At 37.5% G+C, this 20,258-nt stretch overlaps 1 protein-coding gene across 2 annotated transcripts; it reads left to right on the top strand.

Moving 5' to 3' along the window:
- Window positions 1–835: 835 nt before the first annotated feature.
- Window positions 836–15,239, top strand: slc43a2b (solute carrier family 43 member 2b). Of its 2 annotated transcripts, none has more exons than XM_081354779.1 (14): window positions 836–957; window positions 2,519–2,756; window positions 8,000–8,282; window positions 8,469–8,524; window positions 8,640–8,716; window positions 10,422–10,514; window positions 10,610–10,743; window positions 10,838–11,031; window positions 11,173–11,316; window positions 12,185–12,317; window positions 12,437–12,569; window positions 13,423–13,496; window positions 13,598–13,721; window positions 13,823–15,239. In XM_081354779.1, exons 2-14 carry the CDS (start codon window positions 2,597–2,599, stop codon window positions 13,982–13,984), a joined length of 1,767 nt encoding a protein of 588 aa, XP_081210905.1. In that variant the 5' UTR covers window positions 836–957; window positions 2,519–2,596; the 3' UTR covers window positions 13,985–15,239. The 2 variants fall into 2 exon arrangements, with proteins under 2 accessions (XP_081210905.1, XP_081210906.1); XM_081354780.1 differs by having other exon boundaries at window positions 837–957; window positions 2,595–2,756.
- Window positions 15,240–20,258: the final 5,019 nt, after the last annotated feature.

Below are 20,258 nucleotides of genomic sequence, written 5' to 3'. Positions count from 1 at the left end.
TCTGATTAACACCCGGTATCTCCTGTAACCCGGGTGACCGGGAGTGTACTGATGTTTATGACACGAACAAAACAATAAACCGCATATTTCTGGCAAAAAAAAAAAAAAAAAAGTATTGTAGCTATGGCTTGACGGATTTGTAGCTATGGCTGGTCGGTTAGGCTAAAGCAGAGCCGTTGGAAGGGCTAACGTTACCATTTTATTTTTCCAGTAGATGTGGTTTGTGAGTGAAACAGTATCGTGTATTTCAGACACTTCGAGCTGTTTTTGTTGACTTCTGAAGATAACACGTTGTTTCTTTGTTTTTGCAGTCTTATCTAGGCTACATTTTGCAATTCTTCATAGGCTATCACCTCTTCTCCTCACAGTGACAGAAAAACAAGTTCATAATTACTGTACGTTATATACATAGTTTTATGTAGAATAATTACCTGAATAGCTGTAACTGCTAATCAGAGATTGATTCATCTCCACTCACCTTCATATTTCACTTCCCTGCTGTTAGGTCTAATCTGCCGTTTAGGAAATACTCTATAATCAATGAACTCAGTCGAAAAAAATTGATTTCAGCATTTATGATAAAAGGATCCAACGTTTACTGAGGCGTCAAATCTAAAAAACTACTTCCTACACCACGTCAAACCTAAATCACTCGCTCCTTCAAACGCACATCTGTAGGATCACCTGTGGACGGCCCGTGATTTTCCAGTGCAGCGTGAGACTCGCAGCTGATTGGCTGACAGTTATACTCAGCCTCCCGATGCAGCCAATAGAAACGATCTGATGCTTTCCCACATGTAACAGCTATAAATTCGACAGTTGCCCTGAAACAAATTCTCAGAAAGTGCCCGTAACTGCAGGAGAACGAGAGAGAGGGGGGAAGCGAGAGCAAAGGCATCAAGAGGGAGATCACGCTGCACTAAAAGGCTACAGAACTAGTTTGCCTTTCTCTCAAAGGTATGTGTTCTTTATTTTATATATTTTGTATTTATATTATAATATTTTATTTTGAACAAATGCAGTATATGACTAGTTGGGTTGTTACATTTTAAACCAGTGAAAGGAATGTAGCCTTCTATATTTAGTTTGATAATGTTTTTTTTTTATTTAATAGTTTATATTTTTAGCGGATTTTATGGTACTACATTATATTTACGCAGTAGTTATAATCTATTTATTCACGTTTTGAGCATAGGCCTAGACCTGAAAACTAAATTTCCAACTTAAACTGTCGTAAATCTTGAATGTTTTAAACCACAGATTTAAGTTTTATGTCTTTTTAAATACGACACATGGTAAATTATTGCTGAAGTGAAACAAAGTTTAAAAAAGTGAACCTAAAAAAGTTAAAAAAATTTACGTTTATTGTTCTGAAAAATGCACAAAAATACTATTTTTAATTTATGTATTAAATCTATATTTTCAAAAACAAATTTTACTCTAAAACTGCAAGAAAATCAAAGGCATACATCTAAACAAGTTGTGTTCCAAATTTGAGCTTGAAATCTAAAAAAATTAGCTTTCAGTAAGATTTTGTTTGGCCGCAGTACCAAAAGATAAATTTCACTAGATGATATGCGTCTCCCATTCATTTCCGAGGAGCACAAGTGTGACTATTTTTTTCAGGACCATTTAACCTTTTCGAATCATGTTCATGATTTTTTTTTGTGTGTGTGTTCAAGTAGCAAGTGCCGAAACCTTTTCCAAGTTTCGTACCATTCCGGTGAAGTTAAAAAAAAAAAAAAAAAAAAAAAAAAAAAAAAACTAAAGTAGCCTAGCCTACAGAAAAGCACCATAGGGTTTAGGATTATTCTTCCACACACAAAATCAGTTATTTTTCGGTTGCGTTACAAATAGTGATGACCTTTGAATAATAATGCGTTTGATATAGGCCTAGGCCTACAAGTCATAAAATTCAATTTAGGCTACTTTTGCTATAGCTATCTGTTTTGTCATTTTGCATCGAAACATTGTGTTGGGGTCTGTTGTAATGTGAATTTGTAAGTTTTGGCACCCCTCCCTTTCACTATCCTTGCACTGTAATGCAAAATAGCCAGCTGAGTGATTTTGAAAAAGATATACATAACAAAGGTGTGAGTCTCTGAAGCGGTTTCAATTGATCATTTACACATTTTAATAAGAGATCAAAAACTAAAAAACTACACTCGAGTCCTTACGAAGTGGGTTACCGTTTCCTTTTATTATAAATTATGCATTATTCGTGTTAATTACGAACCCTCTCTGGGAGGTATGAAAAATAGTACTGATTAGCTACCACATTCAACTGATCACTATTACTTACTAATTTGTTAATCAGAGTTTCTTGTTAGTTAATAGTAATAACTAGAATCTTAATAATGCGTTACTCATTTGTTGCTGTGTATTTATTCATTAATGAAGGGAACAGTATTCTAAAGTGTTACCCTATAAAAATGCAGACTTATTTATAACAGCATCCTCACATGTAAACATGATCATTCCATTAAAACACTCTTCTCTCTCTCTTCTTCATCCACAGATTGTGAGGTCTCATCCCACCAGACACTGTCAACCACCCTTTTCCTCTTATCTGTCTGCTTTCCTTCTCCCTGCAGCCATGGCACCCACTCTAGCCACAGCATTTGCCCGCCGCTGGTGGATGGCGGTAACGGCCATTATTGAAAATTTGCTCTTCTCCGCTGTTCTGCTGGGCTGGGGTTCCTTACTCATCATGCTGAAGTCTGAAGGCTTCTATTCATACCTCTGCATGGAACCAGGTAAGAGTCACTCTTCCACCCAGATTCAAAAAGGGTTTACCAATCTGAGGCCACAGAACCTTTTCAGAACCACAAAGAATGAGTTTATTTTATGTAAGGGTGTTTGACGTAACCCAGAAACAAATACACTGCTCTGAAGAAGGAATGACACATCAAGAACAAGAACTCAAGAAATCTGTGCAGCAATTTAGAAGAGTCATTGAGGAACATTTAGTTCACATTAGGGTTGGGCGGTATTACGGTAATATCGGATACCGCGGGATCTTAAAATAGCACCGGTATCAGTTTCAATACCGTCATTACCGGCACTTATATAGCCTATAATATATATAATTTATTTATTGCCTAAAAATGCTTGTGTGGTTGCAGTTTGGTAATATTTCTGGTTCCAGCCAAATGAGAAGGGAGAGGCGGTAAATACTGACGAGGCAATTTGTAAATTGTGCCATAAAAAGGTGACCGCGAGAGATGTAAACACCTCTAACCTAATGTCGCATCTCCGAAACTACCACCCACTCACTACTGCCAGGATGCATTTTGTTCTCGAGTTCATTAAATAAGCGCATTAAGTTTCGTATTTGTTAAAATATTATAATGTTATTTTTTCCATCGTTGTTGATTATGAAAAGTGAACAGCACAAATAAGATGGGATGCATCGGGAGTCAGACGATTTGACCACTTCAATAAATTTCGTTTTGTAAAAGGCCTCTTTAAAACGAATTTCGTTTTGTATAAATTGTATCTTAATTTTAATAAAATTTTCATCAACCAAATTGCCTGGATTTAATATAATCATGACATGATGGGCGCTGGCATGCCACGGTCACTTGAAATTGAAATCTCATAAATTAACCGAAACTCAGAGATGGCGATCGTCAATTTCTTTAAACAAAACAATTCAAAACGAAAAGAAATATAGGGTAGGCTACTCTCTGATTAATCCATGATGTGCATGCCGATCGTCAATTTCTTTAAACGAAACAATTCAAAACGAAAAGAAAGAGTCCACTCTGATTATTTAATCCATGATGTGCATTTCTCTCTAGGCGCGTTCATACAGAGATGCGATCATCAATTTCAGTAAACGAAACCATACAAAACGAAAAGAAATAGACTAGCCTACTCTCTGTAATCCATGATGTGCATTTCTCTCTATCGTTCACTATGGAGATGGCGATCGTCAATTTCTTTAAACGAAACAATTCAAAACGAAAATAAATCTGATTGATCAATGATGTGCATTTCTCTCTATAGGCGCGTTCACTACAGAGATGGCGATCGTCAACTTCCATCTTTGCAGAAAAGATTTATTAATAAAAATCAATGGACACGCGTCAACGGATTACAAAGGCACTTCTTGCTTGTTGCACGCACACAGATATTATGTTGAATAATGGTGGGCTCCGGCTCATAATAACAGTTAATGCCGTCGGCCGGACTCAGACACAACGTGCACGGCTTGATTTTATTTTATTTTTTCTTTTTTTTTTTATCTGGCATTCAGTTTCTGAACGGTGTAGGCACAAGCCAACAGTTTGGTGACGCCATCTGAGCCCATTATGTCATAATTTTTAATTAGTCACGGTAATACCGTATACCCCGGTAAAATAGGGAGGAGGTTTGACGGTATCAAAATTCCAATACCGCCCAAGCCTAGTTCACATGCGCTGCAAGTCAAGCTTGTGATCCTATCTATAAAATAATTTAAAGTAGGCTAATGCCTGATTGTGTTTTGTCTAACGGTCAGTATGCATATTGGCAAATTCCATTATTCCAATCTGATCTTGAAAGCTCACACACACTGTGTCTGATAGTACTTGCAGGATCCTACTTTTAAAGTCACGTGTATTGTGTAATCCGTCATGACAGTAGCGTTTTATGTGGTGTAACTGATTGCGCTCTACAAAAACACTTTTGTGCTTAATTTCTCTAAGGAGGAAGAATGACATCTTCCCAAAGGAGCCTCACAATCACAGACACTACCACAGACTTACATTAAATCAGCTGGTATAGTCATGGTTGCTCAGTAAAACACTGGAATGTAGAAGGATTTTCCACAGGGACCCTGACCTAATCAAGTGCACCTTTAAATCGAGAGGCCTACAACCTGTTTGATGTAAATTAAAATGTTTATCTTTTCAGTCAGTTCACCTCAGACCTACTGGTTGGCTCATAATTGATTGATTGAACTGGTTTTGGTATTGATTTGCTTCACAGAACATGTTTTGGTCTTACTGTGTAGTGTGTATGCTGATGACCCTTTTATCACTGTCTTGTTCTTTCTCAACCACTTTGGACTAGATTTAATAGAACATGAGGACATTGAAACCTATTTAACCACAAAAGCTAGTTTGAAATTCCCAGGCAGACAAGAAGAAAAGGGGTAGAGGAGGGGCAGAAGACGAGAAAAAGAGTTGTTTGTGAAGGAAACCGTAGGAGGCTTATCGTTTGGGTAGATCTAGGAATACCACTTCTTCTGGGTGGAGTGGTGGGCATCTTACGTGTCTGTCTGTCTGTCTGTCTGCTTGGCAGGAATTTTTTTTTTTTGCATGGGAAAGTGCTTATCGTTTCTTTTTGCTGCTGTCATAGAAGTTCCTGTTTTTTGACATTACTCAGCTTATTGCCTGTCCTTTCGGTCAGTCACATTATTGTGGCATAATAAGACTGTCTCAGCGAAAATCGTCAGTGCACAAGACTGTATTCAGCAATCTTAAAGTCCACAGATAAGACTCAAAGGACAGTGTCATGAGGCATTAGTCAGCATTCATTCTTTTTGACCATTTTGAAGGATGCGAAGCATGTGGTTTAGTACACTAACTTTGATTTCCAATCATGTAAACTTTGAAGTTGGCATGATAACAGTTCTTTATCACATTCAAGCTTTCTCTGAAACGAGGTTAGAGACAATTTGTACTGTCTGGTCCTTACATTTTATCAGATCTGGCCACCAAACTAATGGCTATGAATGAAAAGAACAACCCCTCCTTGTTTTCACTCCCTAATCTTTCCCCAAATCATTGTATTAATATGTTAAAATGTCTACGTTCCTGTAGGAATGTGTTTAGTGTCAGTACTTCGCCATTTCCAAAGTTTTAGGACATTTTAAAGATTTTTTTTATAAAAAAACACACCGAATTTGGATTTTTATGTGACACTCAGACTCACAAATGCATCACATGGCTGTCAGCCCATCAGAAAAAAGGTCAAGGATCAGATGAAAAATCATATTCAGATTTTCAGATCAGATTTTTCTTTGTGACTGCTATCTCCCCGGGTGTGTCCTGCAATATGCAGCCATTTGCACATTAATGTGGCCTACATACACCATGTTTGGTGCATCTTTAACACACACATTAGCATGGTTTAGGAAAGAAGCCAGAGCAAGCCTCAGTTTCCTAGCAGTGGAGGTAAAACCCAACCCTTCCTGTGTGGCATGAGAAAGTTCACGACCAGGTGCCAAACACGTCAGAACATTCTGCACTGAGTTCTAGGACATGCTTGGAGTTGGAAACCTCCTCCTTTGTTGTGGAGGGAGGACACGTGTATCATCAGGATGACACTGGCACAATTGAGTGGCCGATTATAGCAAAGTAACTGTTCCGACACCAATAACCCACCTAACAAAAAAAAAATTCTACGGACGTTTTTATAACGTTCTCATTAAATTATGAAAACTTTTTTTTTTATGTTCTCTGAACATGTTATTAAAGACCAGATAACTTTGAACGTATGTTCCGTTAACATTACTGGAGGAACATTTGTCCATAATGTTAAGAGAACCTTGTCAGAACATTAGCCAAAGTTTTATGGAAATTCCCTGTTAGTTGTGAATGCCATTGTGATATCTTAAAGTTTTGAAAGACAGGTTTTGTCTAATTAACTCACATGTCTCAAAAGTGTACTTTGTTACCACATTTTGTGTTTTTCAGAGAAACATTCATTTATCACTCATCAGCAGTTAAGATGGAAAAAACGACTAGTATAAGGTCATGTCTGATTATCTACTTTATATGTCTCCAGTGAACCAGCAGCTATTAATTGTGTGTTACCTGGTTCAGTATCAGTAGTTTATATATATATATATATATATATATATATATATATATATATATATATATATATATATGCGTGGTGAGATAATGTCGAACAGGTTTGTACAATAGTCCAAAAGGACGATTATTAACATTGTTCCTGCAGCAGATCAAAGATAAAGGAAGAGCAAATGTTGAGCTTTCTCCTCTCTATCTTTCCCAGCCCTTATCTCAGGTTTTATTGAGACCACAGAATGGTGATTCCTCATTCCAAGCATTTTACTGCTGGGTAAAGGTTTATCTCAGACACTCTGGAGAACAGCTGAAAAGACCAGTTTAGACCAGATGTAATTCCAGGTTGATTTATACTGGTCTAGCCAAGCTTGTCATAAGCAAACATTTTCCAATGATAGAAAACCTGGTAGGAACATTATCATAAGTAAATCATTTGAAGTACAAACATATGAAGTACATTTTGTCCATATAGACACCATTTTCATTAAGCATGTTAAAGAGATAGTTCACCCAAAAATGAAAATGTTGTGATCATTTGCTTTTCCTCATGTCATTTCAAACCCCTATGACTTTTCCCCTAGTTAACACGAAATAAAGATATTTTGAAGAATGTTAGGGTCCAAACAATATTGGAGCCTATTGACTTTTATTGTATCGTTTGGAACGACATGAGTGAACGAACTTTCCTCAGGCTTCCAGTGTTCTTGTTGCTGTAGAACTTTTACATCAACAGACAATTCCAAGTCTTGAGGCATTATTGGAGTGTCCTTACCTTCTGTAACTTTAATTCATGGACCGTTCCACCCATGGTGTTAACAAAAGGCTGAAGATTGCATAAACCCCAGTCATGAACTTCAAGGAACTATCGAGAGGTATAGAAGTCTGCACGTGCGGCATCTGCGTGGTTGGACAGCAACCAGAATTACAAGTACCTGATGCTTACGTCACAGCATAGGGCTAACAGCAGGGACACACGTGACCAGTTTTTACACCAACATCTGAGTTTTCTCACTCTCTCTCTTTATCCCCATGATTTAGCAGAAATGGTGACCTGATGAGGAGTGAAACTCCAGCGGGTTGTATTTCAGGTCACATTAGCAGTGAGCTGGTTTTTGGAACATGGTAGCTGCAGGTAATAAGTTACATGGGTCACCATTAGCCTCTTATACCTCTCCTCTTCTTCTTCTTTCTTACAGGAAACAGCTCAAAGGCAAACTTCTCGTTACCAGCTGTGCCTTCATCACTGTCGAATGATGCAGAGTTTGATTATGACGAGTTCCAGCCGGGAGGGGTGGAGATGGTCCCTCTGAAACATCCTGAGGAACACCTGAGGATGAACGGCTGGCTCATCTGTAAAGAACAGGATGAGATGCTGAATCTGGCCTTCACCGTGGGCTCCTTCCTCCTCAGCGCCATCACACTCCCGCTCGGAATCGTCATGGACAAATACGGCCCACGCAAACTCCGCCTGCTTGGAAGGTAGACGGCATGTGCTTAATTTCCAATATCATTCCTATAACAATCCAATTTTTGGATTAATATATAAATCTTTTGCACTGTGTAATATGGTAAGTGTGTATCCTAAGGTCACATCACAATACAGATGAATGACCAGAAAATTTTCCATGATTAATTGACCTCTGAGTGTCAAATCCTCCTTTCCAGTGCCTGCTTTGCCCTCTCATGCCTAATGATCGCTTATGGAGCCAGCAACCCAAATGGTAAGAATGTCCTATATGCAATTCAGTATGAATTTAAGTCTTCATACTTATTGAAACAAATAGCAATATGTCAATTTTCCACTAGGAACAGTTAACACCTGCTTGTTTTTTCTAGAACTGTCCGTTCTGATTTTCATCGCTCTGACCTTTAATGGCTTTGGGGGAATGTGTATGACCTTCACTTCACTTACGGTGAGTGTTAACTTATTCATGAATGTACACTTGTGCTTCATTTTTTCCACCTCTTTTGATGTGTTTGAATTTGCTTGTTGCTTGCTAATTAGCAGGTTGTAACCGCCATAAACATTGAGGGGGATACGTCCCATCTGATATTCAGATTAGAGGTGGCTTTTTCAGTGGTTGATTTTGAAATTGTAACATTTGTTCCCTTCAATCCTGCTACATCCAGGCTAGTTAGAAGTCGATGTGTCTCTTTTTTCTCAATCTTTTGAGCTTCTCTCAAGCGTGGTGCAGTAAGTTAATCATTTGTGCATCTTACTTCAGTGTTTTTCCTGCTGACTCGCTTTTGTCACCGCTCTGGCACCATGGCAGCATACAGTACTCCTGATTCAGTGTGCTGACCCTGTAAGATTAGCCTGCGGTTATCATGTGCTCAGAGGAACTATATGACCATGAACTCACAAAAACACTTACACCCAGAGTCCAAAATGTTCTTTTTGCCACACCTCTTAATGTCCACAAAATGAAAAAGTTTTAAAACAACACCTGCCCCAAATACTTGCATTACATTGATGGCTTAATGCAAACATTTTGTTGACAATAATGAGAGTGTTCTTGTTTGGCGTGTTGCGTCGCCTGCTTGAAGTGTACATGGAGTGGCAAAGTCGCATAACAATTGATTTTGGAGAATATCTTCAGACCAGTTCTGTTCTCACAAAACACAACTCTTCCATCACAAAGCTGCTGATCACTCACATTCAAACGCATTCTTACATAACAGGACACTCGCTGTTGCTCATCCACTTGTTGTCACAGGAACAAGGCATAACTGTGGGCTGGCTGCCCCAGTTTGGCCTCCAATTAGTCATAAAAGAGACTCAGATTCAGCCGGTTCAGACTGGGTGGATCATTCTTCAGTTCTTACTAACCTAGTTATTCCTCTTTTATTAACAATGAGGAACAGAAAGTAAGTGAAGTAAGAAAGAAGTGTGGATTAAGTGTTCAAAATAATTTGGGGCCACTTAATAGTTCTCGTAGTCTTCTAGTTTTCTAGTCCTCTGTCACTTGCTCTTTTTCTCTTTCCTCTCTTTCAACCCACAACCCTCATTCTCTTGTTATAGTCAGTGCCTCGGAACTGAAACTGCTTTCACTGACTTGTGCTTTCATAAGCCCGTAATTTTTTGCTGTCTCTCCTTGCTTCCTGCCATTTTTAGAGAAAGACTGTGGGTCAATTGTCTTTATTCTCATAGCAGTCACACAGTAAAAAGATGCTCTGAATAACCACAGTCTGAATATGATTTTTATATTGCTATCGTTATGGATTATTTATATTATATTATATTAATAAAATAAAGTTATTTTTTTGATAATTAAAACTTTAAAATAAAAATGAAACAAATATAATACTATGATTACAAATACAATTAATGTAAATATATATACATTTATTTATTAAAAATTAAAAATAGATCTAAACATGCTTTTCTTTTTTGCCATGATTGTTATGGATTATTTAAATTTTATATAATTTTATATAAATTTTTTTAACATTTTAAGTTTTTTATATTTAGAATTATATACATTTTAAATTAATAAATTATTTATATATATATATATATATATATATATATATATATACACAAAGTAGTCCTCTGTCTGCTTATCTAAAGTTATTTTTAACCAAATGTTATTCATCTGTGTTCATGTTTCCTTCCAGCTGCCCAACATGTTTGGTGACCTGCGTGCCACCTTCATCGCACTCATGATCGGCTCGTATGCTTCCTCAGCTGTCACCTTTCCTGGGGTCAAGGTCTGTTAGATTAAACAACAGGGGGAAAACAAATGATTGTAATCTTACTTTATGTTCTTAGATAAGATTTGTTCATTGTGAGTTTCTCTTAACAGGTGATCTATGACATTGGTGTGACCTTCATCACGATTCTGGTGGTCTGGGCGGCCTGTGCAGGACTCGTCTTCATCAACTGCTTCTTCAACTGGCCCCTGGAGCCTTTCCCTGGACCCGAGGACATGGACTATACGTAAGAAACACACATACTAACCCTAACCCTAACCCACACTTTCATATGCATCAAACATCTACAATATCTCACTTTCTTTTTTCTGTATATCCAGTATCAAGATCAAGTTCAGTTGGCTGGGATTTGACCATAAGATTACAGGAAAGCAGTTTTATAATCAAGTGACGACAGTGGGCAAGCGTCTTAGCGTGGATAACACTCACAAACAGAAAGAGCTTGCCAGAGAGGGTCAGAAACTTTGTCTGTCCACCATGGACCTGGAACTGCAGTGTGAGACCAAGGAGGAAAGTAAGTGACAATGTTTGAACTAGTCTGACACAAGAAAAGACCAAAAACATACGCAAATACACAAATACAAAGTTTCAATAAATGGGTCGACAGGTCAACAAATAATTTTGACTATCTCTGTTTTCCTTTTCTTCCTTGCAGCTCAGTCGTTCATGAAGAGTATTTTCAGCCCTCTGTTCATTTTGAGTCTGGTGACCATGTGTGTGACTCAGCTGCGTCTCATCTTCTACATGGGAGCCATGAACAACATCTTGGAGGCCCTCAGCGGAGGAGATCTTAACACAGGTGGATAAGCATGTTTGCGCATGTCTGGAAAAAAAAATATTGCATATATTTCTAAATACATTTATTTAGGGTAATTCTGATATGTGAACACAGCAAACAATTTTTTTACTAAGTACAATAATTCAGTAACGTTTGATGCAGTAATAACAAAAACAATAATTATGTGACTGCAGTAAAATTATTATTATAATTATAAATAATTATTATATAATTATAAATAATAATAATAAAAAAAATCATTATGATAATTAAGATCTTGAGCGCAGCAAATAATTTTTTCTGGATTTTTCTGAAAAAAAGACTAAACAATTAGTTTTAATTATAACCTATAATATAACAATTATTGATAGTATAATATGCCACAGAAAAGATAATACTTTTTTCTTTTCTGAAAAAACTAACAAACAAAATTTACAATAATACAGAAATGTGAATGCAGCAAAAAAAAAAAAAAAAAAAATCCTTTCTGGAAAAATAAAAATATATGTATTTTTGTGTTACTAGTACAGATTTTTAAAACCATATCAGTTATTTTTTTCTGCCAGATTTGAAATTTTAATTGCCTTCTAATATATTTTTTAAATTTGACTATTTTTGCAGTTGAGAAAATGGAACTGGGTAAGAATCTCAGTAGCGCTGTAGAAACCAGTAGAGCATGTAGTTCCCTAAGCTTGTTGTTCTAACATTTAACCTTCTCCTGTACTCACCTTAAGCGTAACCCACTCCCTGTCCACCTGTGCTCAGGGACGAAATGCATACGCAAGCCTGCAGAGTGCCATAAACTCCCGTTAACCAGAGTAGTTATTAACCAACCTCAGACGTTATCCATTAGACAGTGTTATAATCTCTCCTTCTCTTGTTCTCTCAGTGAGCCTCTACACCTCAATTTTTGGAGTGATGCAACTCTTGTGCTTGATGACGACGCCGGTCATCGGTCAAATCATGGACTGGAAGCTGAAAGAATGCGATGATGGAGAAATCGATGAAAAAGAGCCCAACAAGTAGGTTATAGAACACATCTTAGTGAACTTCAGACATGGACTAATAATGTGTGAAGCTCAAAATGCTAGAAAATCAGTGACAGCTGTTTTAAGCGTCTCTGTTCACTCCATGTTTCCAGGGACGAACCCCAGCCCAAACGTAGAGACAAACAGATTCAGAAAGTCACCAATGCCACACGTGCCTTTATCTTCACCAACATCCTCCTCGTCGGTTTTGGCGTCACCTGCCTAATTCCCAATCTCCCACTTCAGGTGTGTGTTATGTGTCTTTGTGTTATGAATAGTCCATATAAATGTATCAATTCAACAATAAGATACAGGATGTGTTCAGAATAGTATACTACCATACTACTCTATTTCTGCAGCATGTGTACAGAATACCAGAATAACCCACATTGCCAAAATGGGCTGAACACAAAAAAAGCAGAATGTGTGAAGTAGTATATCCCACAATGCAATTCCATTGCAATTTGATGCACAAACTGGACATAACATCATCCGCAGTTTATAATATCTCTTTCTCTTAAATGATTGGACTGCCAGTAGTTAAGATATTTGCACAAAATTTAAATTAATAAAGCAAAATAAATGTTTCTTTTCTACTGAAGAAATCCTGCAATATGATGAGGTTGACAACAATGTAGCACAATACTAGTTGAATCATTTATTGTTCCAAAATGCACTGTTTTTGACATGCTATTTTTTAAATGATGTGCATTCTGGAGTATATAATATGTAGTATTTGTAAATCAGTTAAAATAACACCTTTATCTTTCTTTTATATAGTTTATATGGGATTTAGAAAGTAATTAGTAATAAGTAATGCAACTTTTTATGAGAGAGTAATTAGTAAAGTAAGTAGTTAAACTGTTGAAGATGTAATTAGTGGCTAGAAATTAATTACTTTTTTTGGTGGCCATGATATACAACCAAATTTGGAATAGCATACTACTCTTACTATTACTAGCTGTACAGCATCTCCCTCTAGTGGCTCAATTATGAAACTACTAGCATGTCAGCTGCCAATTTTACCATAGGAAGCAATCAAATAAACAAGTTAATACTGTTTGATTTTGTCATTTAACCTCATGTCATCTCTGTCCAGATGCTCTCATTTGTCCTTCACACCATCGTCAGAGGCTTCATCCACTCCGCCATCGGAGGACTTTACGCTGCTGTGTGAGTTTATCAGCATTATCTTTAATACATGATTATATTCTGCTTGTGATCATTACTTTTGGCAGTAATAGCAGCATTAAAATCTATTTGTGTGTCTGCAGGTACCCATCATCTCAGTTTGGCAGTCTGACCGGAATGCAGTCATTGGTTAGCGCTCTGTTCGCTCTGCTGCAGCAGCCTTTGTTCATGGCCATGATGGGACCCCTCAATGGAGACCCGCTCTGGGTATGAAACAAACAAGAGAGAGCTTTAGTAATACTAAATGGATTAAATGCCCGTTAGGCATGTTTTGACCTCCTCTCTATCTTTTTTTTTTTCCGGTGTAGGTGAACGTTGGTCTGCTGGCTCTCAGTATGATGGGCTTCTTGTTACCCCTCTACCTGCTGTACTTCAGGAGTACTCTGCACAAAAAGAGGAAGGAGAAAGAAAATAATGCTAAAATCTATCTGAAAATTAACGGCACTGACGTACCAGAGGCATTTGTGTAAAAAAGCTAAAGAAAAGAAGCAGATAAAGGGAAAAACAAAGGCATGAGAATATCATCACAGCCACATAAAAACACACACCCGCAGTGACGATTAAACACTATTGTGCGTCTCTTTCTTGGAGGCTTATTGAGTATCTCAATGGATGAAAAGAGGAATGAGAGAGACAGAAAGCAACATGGGAAAATTGGCATCCCCCTTCTTCACCATTTTATTTGAATTCAGATATTTTATATTACGCATTTATACATGTGGAAAAGTTTCAACCCTGACTGTCTCTTCATAATGCAAACTAGGGACATTTCAGTATACGGCATATTAGTATATGGTTTTTATATACACTGTTTCTGCCAACTGGACATTTTTGAGGAAGGCCGAGGCCAGCCTGGCCCGCACAGACGGCGTAAGGATGCCAGTTGGCTGTTTCACCCTGAAACACAGCCAAACACCCCATTCATTTAACTAACCTACACTGTATTGAGATTTCAATGTAAACCAGTAAAGCCCCACATTTTTAACTGTAATAATAGTGGTGTAATGTAATTGCATTCACTGAAAACCACTTTCAAGAACATGTTTCATTCATAATGATACACAAAGTGCCTTTTTATGAAATAATGTATTTATGAAAATGATTTGATCACTTTTGATCATAGGTACTTTATGAAAGCCACTATTTATGTATTAAGTTTGTACTCTATGCACATGAGATGCATACATAAAAGAGGCTGGACTGAACTGCTAATGATCTGCGAGGTGATGGCTGAAAGCTGAGGCGCAGATGTCAGGGCAACAACAGCACTTTAACACATGTCCTTAAAAAAACCCTCATGACCCATAATTCCCTTTTTCTGTCTTTCTTTCACTAACATTCCATGATTTCTCATAGTGTGTTGAGAGTCATTTATGTGTCACTGATCGTTAGATCAAGTTATCTTGGACCTCTGAAGTAAAATATCGTGTAGAAAGCACAACTTAACTCACAAACGTGCCTTTTGTGCAGTTTACGGTGCAATAGATGATGATAGCTGACAGGAAGACTGGAGTAAAGGATTCTGTGGAAATGTTTTGGTGTTGTGTGTAATGTATTTATTTCTTAACGGGCCGTATGGACAATGCAGTCTTTGCAAAGGTTGTGTTATATTAACTTACATTTCAGTGTTGCAGTGGCTGTTTGTTTGTTTTTTCAAAAACCTTCATGTATTGTTCTATATGGCATTAATGTTGAAGATTATATTCAATAAAATTTGTAATTATTTCATTTGTGCCATTTACTATTTTACAGTGAAAACATTTTAATATTATTATACTATTATATACTAATACTATTATAATAGATGTACTGTAAAATTAATTTTTTTTTTATATATATATATAAATAGAATTAAGAAGGTTGTTTTCTGTGATGGAAATATTTTTGTTTGACAGGTGGAAAAAGGTGGGTGGGGGGATGAAAAAAAAACAGCTTTAGTTTCAGTGTTGGGGAAAGTTACTTTTAAAAGTAGTGTTACAATATTGTTAAAAGATTTTCAACACTTACTTCAACAATAAAACAATCAGCAGCAAAGACATTGGTTAATAAAGTGAGATTAAATACATTAAGGCCCGGTTTCACAGACAGGGCTTAGACTAAGCCAGGATTAGGCCTTAGTTCAATTAGGACATTTTAGTAACTTTTATAAAAGTGTCTATGAAATAAAACATTAGTAGTGTGCATCTTGAGACAAAACAATTGCACTGACATATTTTAAGATTTGCCAGTGCTAGTTTCTCTCAATTGAAACAGCTCAAACATGCAATTTAGTCTGGGACTAGCTTAAGTCTTGTCTGTGAAACCGGGGAAAAGTGTATTTGTGTTCAACATATTTAAGCATTGAAGGTTTGTGTCATATTTTGAGTTAGCATTGACTGTTTTAATTTATTTTAAGGAATACTGAATCTGTTTTTGAGCAAGTGAGATGAGTAAATGCATGCTCACATTTAATCTAGAACTACAGTAACCATCATGTTTACACACAACACCTCTGAACCTTATTACCGATTTCTCTCAACATGGGGACAGGAGAGCTGTCAGTCAATAAATGGGAAAACAAAGTAACTTGCGTTACTTATTTGAAAAAATAACTTATATTATGTTGTAAATCTAAAAGTAATGTGTTACTTTATAGTTACATGAAAAAGGCAATCTGATTAGGGCAGGAGAACAGGCTGGTCAGGGATGAGACAACTCCAGGCTCTATGGCAAAGGTGGAACCTTAAAGGGGTGGTTCAGGATTTTGGACATCGGACCTCATTTCCAAGTTAGCCTGGGTGTTATTTATCAGTGGAGACAGTTTTCAAAAAATTTCACCCAGTCCTTCCAGTTGCATAGTTCGCCGGTGCTAGGCAAGCGCGAGTCAACGGTAACTGCTAGCCTGCCATTAAAACAGTTTTACCCACTCCACAGTACACCAAAAGCAAATAAATTATAACGCCAGACTATCGCTGTAAATGTCTGTTGAGAGAATAATGTTAGAAACTACTCTTGCATCTCAATGATCGAATTACATTTACAGGAACTAGTTTCTCAGCAGCGGCGGAATTTTACTTTGCTCCGGTTAGTACTGCGCCGAAAAGTAAACACAGAACAGAAGCACACTACAGTCGGGATGTCTAGCTAGCTAGTAGTAGTCTCGTTTAGGTAACTTAAAGGTGGTATCAGTGATTTCAGGCCCAAAAATATTTTTATCACATTCATCTAATCTTTCCTAACGATCCGCTAGCTGCCCGCCCCATAAGCATGCCGTCAAAAAATGCGTCTCTGTAGGCAGCCTAGGCTCTGAGATCTGCACACAAAAACAAATGGTTTAGCCAAACACCCAAAACCAAAACAAATAGTGTTCCAACCAATCACCGACAGGGGGAGGGTGTTGTGAGGTTTTGGGCCAGCTTTTTCTTCAGCTCTGACTTCGCGTGCAGCCGTGCACGAGCACAAAACCTCACAACTCCCTCCGCCTGTCGGTGATTGGTTAGAACACTATTTGTTTTGGTTTTGATTGTTTGGCTAAACCATTTGTTTTTGTGTGCAGATCTCAGAGCCTAGGCTGCCTACAGAGACGCGTTTTTTTGACGGCATGCTTATGGGGCGGGCAGCTAGCGGATCGTTATGAAAGATTAGATGAATGTGATAAAAATATTTTTGGGCCTGAAATCATGATACCACCTTTAATATCACTCCTCCGCTGCTGTAGACTGTGCTAATAAATACAGGGAACAAAGTATAAGTATTGCAATGCGATGAAAGGGTAGTTTGATTTCTAACATTATTCTCTCAACAGACATTTACAGCGATAGTCTGGCGTTATAATTTATTTGCTTTTGGTGTACTGTGGAGTGGGTAAAACTGTTTTAATGGCAGGCTAGCAGTTACCGTTCGTTGACTCGCGCTAGCCAAGCACCGGCGAACTATGCAACTGGAAGGACTGGGTGAAATTTTTTGAAAACTGTCTCCACTGATAAATAACACACAGGCTAACTTGGAAATGAGGTCTGATGTCCAAAATCCTGAACCACCCCTTTAAGGAACCAGAGGCTTGGCATAAGTGAGATGTAACCAGCACTATGCACTAGACTGGCTGCCAGGACAGGAGAGTCGGCGACCAGGAAGCAGGGCCGGAACCAACAAAGACACACACGTCAAGACAACAAGAGATAAAAGCAAAACTGACAACTATAAGACTAGATAAAACCAAATAAAGAAACGAAATAACTGGAGCTAGCACCTTGCAAAAAGAAATAAAACAACCTTAAAGGGAACCAGAGAGAAAATAAATAAAAGATTAATTAGCAATCAAATAAAAAAACAAGACTTGGGATAAGTGAAGCAAACTTTGAACTTGACTAAGTAGAATAAAAGAAAAAACAAAAAATGAAATAAATACAAAACTACAACTTGCAATTTAGAAATGAAATGTAGCACTGACTGACAGGCAGCACATCTTTACACACAATGAAAACAACAAACCATCAAACACATGAGGGAAGGAGCTCAATATAAAGAGAGCAGAGCACATGAGGAACAGGTCAACATAATTAGGCCGACAAGGACCAGACAAGGGTGCCTCTCCTCGCTCCTCCATCCTCCATCCAATGACCCGGAAACCGATCGAGCTCAGCCATCTTGAAGGACATCTCAATTCTCTAATTGCACCGCGAGAAGGCGAGGATCGAGGATGAGGAGGCTTCCTGAGGAGTCATGAGCTTTTATCGACAAAACGTGACGCACGTATAAATTCTCCTCTCCCGTCACATCGGTCACAATAATTTTAATTTATACTTTACCTTTGCAGTTTATATAAACCACACATCTCACATATTTCAACAGGGTACCTTGCTTTATTATTATTGATTATGAATTCCTTAAATAACCAAACTAATACAACATAAGGGCAGATCCTTTGAGCGCTGCTGATGACGCTGTGAAGTGACGCTCGAGTGATCAAGTAATCAAATGTATAACCCAGCTGGCAAAAAGTCATCTATTAGATGTTGAATAGATGTAAATCTTCAACGTCTAATTACGACTTTTCAACGTTGAAAACAGGTCGATCTTCAACATCTTAATGGAATATGTAAAACTCTTTCATTTATTTGAGACAATAATGAACATGGTTTGTTAGTTTGTTTTTCTGCGTTATTTTAGCATGTATAACAGACTTATCCTGTCTTAGATGATCAGTTGAAAACATGTGGTATCTTAGCGGACCGACTTATTTTCAACCATATTTCATCCGATTCCTCCGTCCTCATTTTCTATCCTTGCCTTTCCTCACATCCAATCCCATTGTATGCCTTACCCCAACACTGAATATTTTTCATCCTGCCTTAATCATGAGATTAATTGTGATTATTTAATTGACAGTGTTTAACAGAAACAAATAAACAAATTCTGCATAGTTTTGTGAAAAAAAAAAAACATATTAGTGATAGTAAGTAATATAGATTTTTTTAGTAGGCTACAATGAGCAATTATTTAATGCAAATATTTTATTTGTCTCAAATAAAACAAATAAAATGTGTCTCTCTATAGTCTCTTCATATTTTTCTCAAATTCTATAAATGAGTCTAAATGAATGAATAAATAAAATTACATGCCGTTATCCCTTCATCATCATCATATTTGGGCGTCCTTAAAGGGATAGAACACACACACACACACACACACACACACACACACACACACACAACGGTCCCTAGAATTAACTAGCATTAAAAGGTTTGCTGAAAGTCTATGTATGACATTAAACGAGAATGATGATCTGACTCCTTATTAAAATTATAAATCAGATTTTAAAATGCTCAATTAGGATTAGCTACTAGTCCATTGCAGAAACATAGCATACACTGGATCAGGTTTTGAAATACTATAAATAAACAGTGTGAACGGAAGACACAGTCTGTGCTTTGAGAAATGTTTCGGTGGAGGGCAAATCAGAACTACATGAAAATAATCGGATGGTGGGATCTGTCTCCAGATGTGCTATAAATAGACTGCACCAGTTTATCGTTACATAATTTGTGACAGATTGTAATTTGACTGGTATAGGCTAAACATGCGACCACCAGCTGTTACATCACTAAAGCGACCACTTCAAAGTCAGACCATCCATCAACGGTCGTCCCAGTTATAAAAAATAAAATAAATAAATAAATAATATTTACATTAAAGCTGACCACGATTACCCCCTCCTCTGTGACGACATCACTCCTATGTCACGGCATCAGGGGTTGTCGTTAACGCCCCCCTCGGCCATGATCAGGAAGTGAATCTGTGGGAAATAGAAAAACGGTCCCTAGAATGACATAGAAGCGGGTGAGGTGGGGTAGACCGAGACACCGGGACTAACGCAGGACTCGACACCAATTTGGATTCATCCAGGTGCAAAACGACGTAATCGCTGAAAGGCATAAAGCACCGGAGAAAATGCTTATTAAAGAATTGTAAGTGCAGCGCTATTTTTGATCTGATTGTAATGAGAGCATCCTCTGTTCATGCAGCGCAGGTACCAGAGGCCATGGCGACATTGTAAACTTGACTTTCTGACAGTTCACATTTAAAGTCCTTGATCGCAATTATTTTTCAGGCATTTAATATACAAATGGCTTTGGTGATATTTATCATTTTACCTTGGCCTACAATACACTTTATATGTGTTTAAAACGTGTCTGTGACGCTTTGGCTGGTGCAATTAAAACGTTTTTCCTTGATAATAATTTTTATTAATCAATTAAACGCTTT

This window comes from Scardinius erythrophthalmus (genome assembly GCF_964197995.2).
Source record: "Scardinius erythrophthalmus genome assembly, chromosome: 23".
Lineage (NCBI taxonomy): Eukaryota > Metazoa > Chordata > Actinopteri > Cypriniformes > Leuciscidae > Scardinius > Scardinius erythrophthalmus.
The sequence above is the reverse complement of the archived record's forward strand: the minus strand, read 5'-3'. Positions and strand labels throughout refer to the sequence as shown.